Here is an 11,640-nt window from a genome sequence, read left to right as displayed (position 1 = left end):
ATGTTCCATCAGCTGGAGAGATAGCATGGGGGTGAACTGTCACAGGTCTCCATTTGCTACTGACTGGAGAGATGTCATTGTGAAGAACCATCGCAGGTCTCCGTTTGCTGCTGGCTGAATGTGTCATGGTGATGAACTGTCACAGGTCTCTATTTGCCAGAAGCTGGAGAGATAGCAGCTTGAGTTTCTATCAGCTGGAGTGATGGCACTGGGATGAACTGTCACAGGTCTCCATTTGCTACTGGCTGGAGTGATGTCATAGTGAATTGCCACAGGTCTCCAATTGCTACTGATGAGTAGCTGGCACCGAGTAAGACAACAGTTATACAAGGGCACCATCTACCATCTTCATCGCAGTTGACCTTTCCATGATGGTCTCAAATCATGCTCAAACATGCTAAATACCACATCTGAACTATTTTTCACTTAATCTCTCAAACAAGATTGTATCCTAAAAAAGTGACTGAATTCATTTTCCTCCCAAATAGTGCATTCATCAAACAACCATTTTGATATCACAACTTCACCTCAACAAATATGGTTTCATTTTACTGCATGCCTCATCTAGTAAGCTCACATGAATTTAAAACAAAACTAGGACTAAAATCCCAAACCTTAACCCTAACAGTCCTCAATCCTCTAACAGGTGAAGGATTGAGGACTGTTAGGGTTAAAAAGTGAATACAGTAACAGTAAGTAGTCCTTCAGAGTAAAACTAGAGATAAGATTAATTCAATTGAAATTTAATCACTTGGCATAGTTTGATGTTTCACGAACGAGTTCCCAATCGAAGGGGTTCTTTTTCAAACTTTTTCAATCCGAATTCAGAGCAATTTCAGTACACTAATTTTACTCTTTCAGATTTAGAAAATACATAAACATTTACAGCAAGTTCTGAGGTAGTGTAGCAGGATGTTGGAGTCAGGAGTAACTTTCTTCAAAAACCTGTGCGACTATTCTGCCAGACAATAAAAATGGCTTGGATGTCTTCGAGACGAAGATGCTTTTTGCACACACACAGAATACAGAAGTACCAGAAGTGGCAATGCTATCAAGGTCTAATGGGGATAAGTCTGTTTGACTGGACAAATTTCAACATGATTTGCTAATGTGCCACTTCAAAAAGCTCTTTGACCCCTGATCCATACAGATTTTGAATCCTCCAACTGCAATCATTTGAAAACACCCAAGAGAATTGCTTGAAGACAAATGCAGTTCTTGTAAATATAATAGAATACTTAAAATCATTCTTGTGGTGGGAATTTTCTTTAAAAACTGTACTAATTAACAGTTTCATGCTGGTGACAAGAAATATAAGTGTTTGCCTAATATACTTAAGCGTAAAATGCCATCACATTTAAAATGAAATAATTGATTTTTTTAGATTGGTATGAGTCTTTTAACTCAAAGGGTTGTGGCTATGTATTAAAGATTCATGATGAAAAAATGAGAAATCAAAGATGAAAGCAAAAAAGCAAATTGTCAAACTATGCATTGGTGTTGTTCAAGTCAACAAAAATGATTGTAGATGGCATCAGAAGTATTTTTGATACTTCAAAGGAAAAGCAAATTGCAAAACAAAGCGAGACACCGTTTTTCATTTTCTATAAAATACATTAGTTATTTTTTTCCAATTTTGGTTACATATGGGTCATCATATAAATTGAGGGTCCAATTTTGTGTGTGTCTCTGTTACATCTGACATATTTAATACGTTTTAAACTCATGCTTTCATTTTCAAGAGTGATTAAGTAATACAAGTTACATGCCAAACAACTATAGTTTCAAGCCAATTTAAATGATATTTCCTTGTCAAATTCCACAGGTCAGGTGTAACAGGGACCCAAGAAATTTCACACTTGTGGACCTGAAATTTATAAAATGACCCTTATGCCTGTCACCAGTAAATAAACCTTCTGAAAAAATAGGGAGTTTGTTTTTCAGAACATGAGAAAAGGTTTTATCCAGTCTCTCTTTGGGGTATCAGATAAAGTAAACTCTTGTCCTTTGTTCAGACAACTACAATCCCAATGTATAATTTTGTTAATACAAAGAATTTCAATATTGGTTTTACAACTTAATTTCCTTTTGGAATGAATTCCATGTATGGATGCCACTAAGTTTTAACTTCAGTGACCTAACAGCAATAAAATGTCCTAAAAAATAGCAGTGAATAAATTGAGGTCCTCAGAAAATACAAAGTTTCAGAGCAGTCTCATAGGGTCTGTGCACAGGGTGTCAAGCGACATCCGTGCATGAAATTCTTTCTTTCCTTTCTGACAGTGATGGCATTCTGTCCTTTTTTAAATTCTTAACCCTAACGAAGCTGAACCCAACAAGGTTATGCAGGATTTCAATGGTCCCTATAGGGGGTTACGGCGACACGCCCACATGCCCTCTGGAAACAACTCTTCTTCATTTTCAGTTTTACCAAGCTTAATGAAGTTGACTTCTGTTAAAAACAAGGTCAAATAAAATTGATATTTAGTAGTGAATGTGAGGTGGTGGGATACAGAACTATTGCCCCCCCAAAAAAAGCTCATTAGGATTTTCATCAAATGCGACTGATCATCACTGATTCAACTTGGTTTTCTTTAGAGCAAGAGGGAAATGGTCAGTAGATTCTATCAAAATTATACAGAAAGATGTCACTGGCATACAATGAATACGTGGCAAAAAGCAGAAACCATTTCTTTTGTAGTTCTTTGATACTCTAAGATCAATCATTGAAATAATTCGGTTCTACATTTCTATTTTAAACTGTGACAGAAATACTATGCAAACTAACCAAACTGTGCAAGTATCATAGTCTTCTGAGTCATGGTGAAAATCTTTAAAGTTGCCCTTATAAATGTACATGATGTAAGTTCAAAGCAATGCCAACTTTTGGAAATGCCATGCTTGGGACCGACCTTGGGCATGCCACTGCTTGAAATTTGTTAAGTCCCCCCACCTAAGGCAACACTGGGAAATTGTGCAGGTTTGGTCATAAGAGCAGTTACCTTTTTATCACCAAATGAAAATTTGCAGGGTTGGCTATTAAATGTTCACAGGAATAAGAAAAAATTATTTTGTATGGCTGCGGGGTTAAGCATCATCAGGAAAGCACAAATAACCGGAAGACATTTTGGTGATTTAGTCACGACCATTAAAAACCCTCAAACTCAGTTTATTTTGACCACAATTAATGCTGAGATAGGTGTCCTTTCATATGCTTTCTGCACATGTAACACATGAAGTTTTGTTTTGTTATATTCATGCTTATATCTGAACAGAGAAAGCCTCATCAAACTCTTCATGAACTTCAATAACCCCAACTGGATATATGTGACAGGATGTAAACAAGATTGCAAGATGTAAAGATTAATAGTAATACTGCATACAAAAATACTTGGAAAGAATTTTGTGCTTCTATTCATAACTTTCCTTGAGTCACACCCTAAATACTTCAAGTCTATTCTCTAATCGTGAGAAAAAAAGCGAAAACTCCCAATAACATTAACACCGTGAATTTTTAATGTCTTTTCACTTTTTTCCATGCTATTTTTCGAAAACGGGTCCCCCATTCGTTTTCAGTGGTTGGTTCATTTCTGGGGTGTTAATTACCTTTAGCACCCCGTTCCTATAATAAGGGAACAAATTTTACTTTTTCGAAACAACTTATGAAGTAGACTTAGGTTTCTTTATTAAAGGAAAAGAGTGCTAGAAGTGATTTCTGGGAGTATCGATGCTTCCTACAGACATTTGATGCAAAAATACTTCGTTTTTCCCCGTTTGGTGCTATGCCAGATCCATAGACTTTGGTAACCCTCAAAACCGGCTTCACCCATGGGTCATTCTGCATAAAACATTACCTGGTATTTGGTAACTTACCTTTAGAACTTACCTCATCTGGTTGTACTAAGTTACAACTTGTAGTACTTACAGAAAAAGCAACATAACATTTGTCAGCAGTTTCCAGGTGTACGATGGAGCAACATCACAGAGGGAATAAATTCTGCAAGCCCGTCACTAGCGACCTCCGGAGATGACATTTTAGACGAGAAGGCTGAGAAGCACACATGAAATTATCTTGAAACACACCACGCTGTAGTTCTAGAAACGTTCTTAAAAATGGCGTCGACGACACCCTGCGCTTAGTGCCGCATGCCAATAGTTTCTGCTCAGAACGCACATTCCCAGTTACAATAACCTTTTTGTGTTTTTAATATATGCAAGCCGGTCACACCTAAGAACGCTCAGTGACAAAAGAATTGCCCGTCACAGCGCTGATGAACCAATCAGCTGTCTTCAATGCCAAGTACCGACTTCCTTTAAAAATGTGGCCATGAATTTTAGTTTGCTTGATTTTTGTAGAAACTTTGAGATTTTTGTCTGACGATGTCACTGGAATTGATGAGTCTAGGCGTTAGAAGGCTCTGACGGCTACGAAAATGGGTTAAATGAGAAATACATAATTTTCTCAAAAATGAGAAAAGGGAAAGAGAGGGAAAAAGCAGTTTTGTTACATGCTCTAAAAACAGAAATAAAAATTAAAATAAGATTTAGCGTTCTCAACCTACTGACACCTTTCGAATGCTATTTTTGTTTACACAAATCGGCCTGTGTGAGCAAGTAAAAACTACACAAACAATACAGAATTTTTCCTTTTGTCTTTCCTTTTCAGTCTTTTGTAATCAATTATTTCTTATCAAAATTTGACAAGGTTTAAATTCAACTGTTCTCCAACTAAGCAACGAAAGATGCGCCGAATAATATTGAATGTTTACAATTCAACATCCTATTCAGGCATACCTGTTAACTAATGAAGTCAATAAAGGCACCTCATTCGAATTGTTGAGGTTATACATAGCTGGGTCATTCTTATGACTGTACTTTAAATGACAATGGTATCACGCCTACAAATGTCCCAGTGTGAAATGGCAAATTGTACCTTTCAGTAATGGAAAAAGCCTTGTGTTCTTTTTACACTTTTTGAAAGTATTTTGGGCGCAGTTTTTGTTCTTTTTTTTTTGTTACTGGCGTCACAAGAACTTCGAGATAGGCTAAGCAGGTGTGGCATACACTATGGGGCATTTTGAATTACAGATTTTTATTTTTTTGGCAGGAATAAAGTACGTCTTCAAGATATGGGGATTCCGACTTAACCGACTCAGACAAAATTCTAACATCTCTATTAGGTAAAACTAAACGGTTCACTATAATGTCAGATGAACTGGTACCCAAGTCTCTAGACAATAGTGTCTAAATGTTGTCCAACCTGGGATAAAACGATGTAGAATTTTCTGCTTATTATGCTGTTTATTTATATTTCTTTTTTGTAGCTGGACTTTTACTGACGTAAAGTGTCTGTATCAATCCCATGCTTTGGGTACAAATCACAACAACTGCAGTTCTGCCACATTCTGGAATTTCGTGGTTGTTACCTTGCGTTACTTTTTTTATTTGTAAAAACCGTACATGTACATGTATGTACAGGTTCCTGTTCTTGCAGTTTTTTATTCTCCAACTCTATGTGCACAAACCACACATTGACACCACGTTTTGGTTTTTGGCAAAGATTTCGAGCGGCAAGTTTATTTGTTTTTGCTGATTTCAACACCACTTTCTATTGCCACACTTGGCAGAAATTCTGTGAGATTTCTTGGCACACTTGCCATACTTGCCACACTTGGCAGAAACTTAGGCACACTTGCCAAAGAGATACTTGCCACACTTGGCAGAAAAACAGGAACAAACTCGCCAAAGGCTTGCCACACTTGGCAGAAAAAAGCAAGGTTGTTAGCAGAAAGACTTGCCACACTTGGCATAACAGGTTGGAATTCCTTGGCACACTTGCCATGCAGACAAACCCACCGGAACAAGTAGGTGCTTGTCCTATAATGAATAGTCATGTGATTCTATTTATCCTTTACAACTTAAGAAAAACTTACATAAGGCACGCCGTTTTTTCCACCGCTTGAACAGGCGGTTAGAATAAGCCCCACCAGAACAAGAGGGTGCTTGGCGTAGTGTTGAAGAAAAACGAAATGAAACATTACTAACAACTAACTTTACGTTATAATCACTGCGAGATAATTCGCCTAAATTGTTTATTTGTTTACTTCGGAAACTGCGTGTCGCTCCCAGGTAGTTCCCGCCATTAAACCAGTAAAAGCTAAATTCATAGTCCAAAATTATGGTGGAGATGGGGAGGTGGTGGGTTTAATTTGTGTGTTGCCGCCTTGAAAATCTAAGCCGAAGTGGCCCATTTTTAGTGCCAAACTTGCTGTGGTTCAACCGTTATTTCCTTGTGGCCTTCTGGCTTCACCAATTATTCCCCTCGAGACAGTTTAGGTGTCTGAGCCCGGAAGAAGTACTACATTCTCTGAACCCTCTGAGGCCTCTGTTGATTGATGTAAGGCCATGCAGCCACTTTGCTGATCCCATTAAGCCAGCTAGTGCAAGACCGTGATGGGTGAGACAGTAGTGCCTTGTTCACCATGGTATAAGCCAGATGACCAGGACTGTTTCAATGACTAAACGACGTGCGTTGTGGTGAATAATGCATTTTATCCCATAGCGATAAAATAAATTATTCTCCAACTCTATGTGCACAAACCACACATTGACACCACGTTTTGGTTTTTGGCAAAGATTTCGAGCGGCAAGTTTATTTGTTTTTGCTGATTTCACACCACTTTCTATTGCCACACTTGGCAGAAATTCTGTGAGATTTCTTGGCACACTTGCCATACTTGCCACACTTGGCAGAAACTTAGGCACACTTGCCAAAGAGATACTTGCCACACTTGGCAGAAAAACAGGAACAAACTCGCCAAAGGCTTGCCACACTTGGCAGAAAAAAGCAAGGTTGTTAGCAGAAAGACTTGCCACACTTGGCATAACAGGTTGAATGTCCTTGGCACACTTGTCATGCAGACAGACCCCACCGGAACAAGGAGGTGCTTGTCCTATAATGAATAGTCATGTGATTCTATTTATCCTTTACAACTTAAGAAAAACTTACATAAGGCACGCCGTTTTTTTCCACCGCTTGAACAGGCGGTTAGAATAAGCCCCACCAGAACAAGAGGGTGCTTGGCGTAGTGTTGAAGAAAAACGAAATGAAACATTACTAACAACTAACTTTACGTTATAATCACTGCGAGATAATTCGCCTAAATTGTTTATTTGTTTACTTCGGAAACTGCGTGTCGCTCCCAGGTAGTTCCCGCCAGACGCGCAACGCGCGCCCCACTGGGACGACCGCCCGGACTTCGAGCCTCCCTTTTCAAACACTTGCACAATGCCACCCATTAGGCCCACATCCCGGGAAACGATTCTATTTTTCCAAGGCAGTAATGATGTAGTCTTCTAAGTTGGCCCTAAAATACGCGTTGCCCATGTCAGATAAGTGGACACCATCGTAACGATACAATGCGAACTCCGACCATCGGAACTGAGGGTGGTGCAGCACTGACACTCCCAGTCGACTACCGAGCGAACATGCCCACCTATTGATCGCGCGGCGTTTCTTTTCCATTTTGATGGATTAGTAGACCCAAAGTAACAGGCGCGCGGTAAAATATCTGACCAAACCAACTGCGCCTCTGGGTAAGTGTCAAGACACTCTCGCATAAAAAGTGCCAGCCTTTGTCGGAAACAGAAAAAATCGGTCTGAACCAACTCGTTAGTGCCTAAGTGGACGATTAGCATGGCCGGACAAGGCCATCTTGCTGCGAGTTCCGCCATTAATTTGGTTACGTCACCATATTTCGCTCCACCCAGGCCATTCCAGCGGACGTCGTGCCTAGTCCGGAGTGTGGTCTCTGCTCGACTTATGATGGAATCTCCAAGTATCCAAACATCCCCTGTGAACAAAGGGGAGAGGAACCAGGAATGTTCCGGTGCCGTTGTTGCTGTTAAATATGAGTATTACTTTCAGTAGTTTATACATATGTATATATCGATATATATGGGTGTTTTTTTTTTTTTAATTTTTATTTTTATTTATTATGATTAATAGTGGTAGTATTATTCTTATTATTATTATTATTTTTTTTTATTTATTTATCCTTAATAATATCATCCAAAAGGTGGAAAGTTCTAGGCTATGCACACAAGACCAGCAATTGTCTCTGGCTGACTACACGTCGGGAAAATGACACGATATCAGCGGGCGAATATAACGCTGTGCGGCCTCCGAACGCCAGCGGCCCATTGTCTTGATCTGCTCAAGGGGAAAACCCAAGGCGAATGCGGTTGACGCCGCTCCGATGCGAAAGGAGTGGGAGCGAAAGTGGGTGTCTGCAAGCCCTAAAAAACAAAGAATTTTTCTTAAAGTGGCATTGAATTGATACTGTGTCAGTGGCTCGCCCCCAAAGTGGCAAAAGAACGCGCCGGGCGATGTGGGGCGAATCCGTGAGAAGTTTGTCAGCGCGCGGACCGGGCAGACACGTTCATCAACTGAGCGCACCAAGCGAATAACTTGAGGACGGCCAGTTTGATTAGCTTTCGTATGCCGGAGGGAAATGAACACCGCTGCATTGTCATCATCTGCCTCCTGAATATGTACGTCAGACACATGGAGGAGTGATTGTTGGATGTTAGACTTGGCAACTGCAGCGAACTCGCTTATGCGCATAAACCCAAAGAATGCGCATAACATGGCAGCCCGGAAAAGCGCAGATTCATAGCTTGTGGGGCACACATGCTGAAGTGCGTTAATGATATCGGTCAATAACGGTAAGGTCATTGGCCACCGTTCATCGCCACCCGGTTTGTCCCGGCGACAACCTGTCAATAATTTCGCCACCAGAAAATCCCGCGTGGGATCGGGCCAACCTTGAAGCTTATGAAAATAGCCCACCGCCGATACATAAGTAGCTATAGTTGACGCGGCAAGACGCTGGAGGGACTGCCATGCTATAAACTGCCGAACATCGTTGCTTGAAGCACATTTAGTTTCATTAGGTCGTTGGCCCATAAATGAACAAAACGCACGCCAACCCGTCCGGTAAGTTTTGTGCGTGTTTGCCGTTGAAGCAGCCACCAATAACCGATGCATCTCACCTTCTATTACACCCGGAGAAGGTCGGGGAGCGGTGTCATTGCTATGTCCGCCTGTGGGGCCAAGGCCCGGAAGCGATGCACCTGGAAACGTGAGAGGGAATCGGCAATTTCATTGTGTACTCCGGGGATATGCACGGCCTTAAATGTGATATTGAACCGCAGACACTGACACACAAAAGCTCGCACTAACTGCATGATCTGGTCGCAAGTGGATGACTGTTTGTTGATGATGTGCACTACTGCTTCGTTGTCTGTGCGGAAAAGCACTTTGCGCTGAGCTAACTGGGAACCCCAACAATGCACTGCAATCACTAGTGGATAAAACTCGCAGTATGCTATCGACGGGGATAGCGCCCTAAACTCAGGGGACCAACGCCCGTGAAACCATCGACCGCTGAAGTACCCACCAAACCCCATGCTTGCAGCAGCGTCTGTAAATAACTCTAAAGCGTCATTGTCGCGCCAGATCCGATCTCGGAATGGGGAAACCCCGTTGAAGTGCTTAAGGAAGGTTAACCACATACGTAAATCAAGTTTCGCGCCGTGAGATAGGCGGGCTTTGTGATGGGGCTTCCGCAGCCCGCGGGACATACCAATCAACCGACGAGTAAACGCCCGTCCTGGCGCAATTGCGCGGCATACAAAATTAAGGGAACCCACCACGGACTGGATTTCTTTCAGGGACAATTTATGCCGACCCAAAAATGACTGAATCTCCTCCCGGAGGGCAAGCACTTTGTTGTGTGGTACTCGGACTTCGCGCTTAACCGTATCGATCTCTAGACCGAGATAAGTAATTACCTGGCTGGGGCCCTCGGTCTTCTCTGCAGCTAGCGGCACTCGCAACTGGGCGCACATGTCCTGGAAGGTATTAAGCAGCACTTGGCAGTAGCGCTTGGACTGCCCAATAAACAAGAAATCGTCTAAATAATGGGTGACAGTTTGAGTGTTCGACAGTTGCTTAAAGTGAAATTCCAGAAAGGTGCTAAATGCCTCAAAAAGCCTGCAGGACACCGAACATCCCATGGGTAAGCACTTATCATAATAAAACTGATTGTGAAACTTGAAGCCAAGCAATTCATAATCAGAAGGGGCGACGGGAAGCAACCGAAAAGCCGACTTAATGTCCGTTTTTGCTAGCCATGTTGCTGAATCGGCGGACATCGCTAAATCGACAGCCGTATCGAATGATGCATAATGAACTACACACTCGTCCTTATCAATGAAGTCATTCACAGACTCACCTAGTGGATAGGAGAGATGGTGAATAAGGCGAAAAGAGCCCTGTCGGTGCTTTGGCACGAGACCAATAGGTGAACACTGAAGATTTGGAAATGGCCGGTCCGAGAAGGGACCTGCAATCCTGCCTAATGCAATTTCATCGCGTAATTTCTGGAGGACGATTTCTGGCCTACCCTTCGCGGACTTAAGGCAAGCAGAATCTTTACGTACCCTCGGACCATGATAGCTCAGCGAGAAACCGTTTGCAAAACCGTTATACAGCAAATTAGCCGCCGATTTATCTGTATAACCCGACAACCATTGCTTGAGGACTACGATATTAACGGGTGTTGGGGGGACGAAAAGTAGTATTTCTGTCCCCGTTAGCAGTACCCGCCGATTGGCGGTTGTTATCGCTCACATTGTGCGTGTCCAGCCTTGTTACTGTACTGGGTAAAGCCGGCCGAGCCGCTTGCCGTGCGCCTGACGCTGCCAACGGCGTCTTCGTGTAACGCGTATACGCATGTGAAGCGCGACCGGGACCAATCGGCTGGTGCGCGGGACCGGGGGTGGCTGGAAATGCGGGCCCGAGCCCCAAAGCTATTCTGCAGTCGGACGCCCCGTGTCCAGAACGGCCACATCGAGTGCAGCTATGGACGTACCGGCACGAGGCCCACCGGCAACCCGTTGGGGAGTTAAAGGGAAAACAGACACGTTTATTGTACTGTTGGGTCCGAGCGACTGCCGCTGGGGCTGACGCTGAAGATAACGTACCAACGGCTGCAACAGTAACCCACAGTTCCATGTCGATGGTAGCCCAAGAACGAGAGGGGTTTACTTCCATACGCAAACGGAACTGTTCGTCATAATTGCGCCAGCCTAGGCCGGGGAATTGCGCGGCGGCAGTGCGGATAATTTCCGCATACTTCAATAAATCGAATATGCGGCTGGGGTGACGCACTGCATAAATTGCCATAAACACATGAAAGGCACTGAGCCATTTATCAACGGACTCGATTTTACGCGGGTGCGTCGTCGCTGGCTTAAAAACTACACGGCCTTGTTCGACAGCTAAGGTCAGCTCTGAAGCGGCCCCCAGCGCTTTAAGAGCGTTGTCACGATATAGTAACGCCATATCCACATATTTTCCGTTCCAAATCTTCTCTTTGGCTGACTGCGGAACGTGAATATCAAGGGGAGCCCCTTCTCCCATGGCGAGCAGTGGGACAGGTCTAGTGTTTCCGAAATCGTTAGGAATAGCGGGCAGGGCTACTGGAGAATTGAGAGAATTGTTGGCCATCGCCCAAGTTGGAAAAGGGGAGTTGCTTAAGCCTGTACTTGAGATCTGATGAGCCTGGGCCTGAG

At 42.8% G+C, this 11,640-nt stretch overlaps 1 protein-coding gene across 6 annotated transcripts in view; it reads right to left on the bottom strand.

The window, feature by feature from the left end:
- Positions 1-6,962: 6,962 nt before the first annotated feature.
- Positions 6,963-11,640, bottom strand: part of LOC147799984 (uncharacterized) — a 5,791-nt gene continuing 1,113 nt past the window's right edge. Inside the window, exons 2-4 of one of the 6 annotated variants that reach the window (XR_015424427.1) lie at positions 9,856-9,954; positions 9,055-9,135; positions 6,963-7,853 (exon numbers count right to left, since the gene is read on the bottom strand). Coding sequence is in view for 5 of the 6 variants with exons in the window: in XM_087133355.1 (XP_086989481.1) it covers positions 8,129-9,135 (1,007 nt within the window). In the remaining variant the exon portion in view is untranslated. Of the gene's footprint in view, positions 9,136-9,492; positions 10,470-11,640 lie in introns of those variants that run through there. The other 5 variants (XM_087133358.1, XM_087133356.1, XM_087133357.1 and 2 more) reach the window with 5 other exon arrangements.

Source organism: Acanthaster planci, linkage group LG02, assembly GCF_054643075.1.
Source record: "Acanthaster planci isolate LZ-2023a linkage group LG02, COTS_SCS, whole genome shotgun sequence".
NCBI classification, from domain to species: domain Eukaryota; kingdom Metazoa; phylum Echinodermata; class Asteroidea; order Valvatida; family Acanthasteridae; genus Acanthaster; species Acanthaster planci.
The sequence above is the reverse complement of the archived record's forward strand: the minus strand, read 5'-3'. Positions and strand labels throughout refer to the sequence as shown.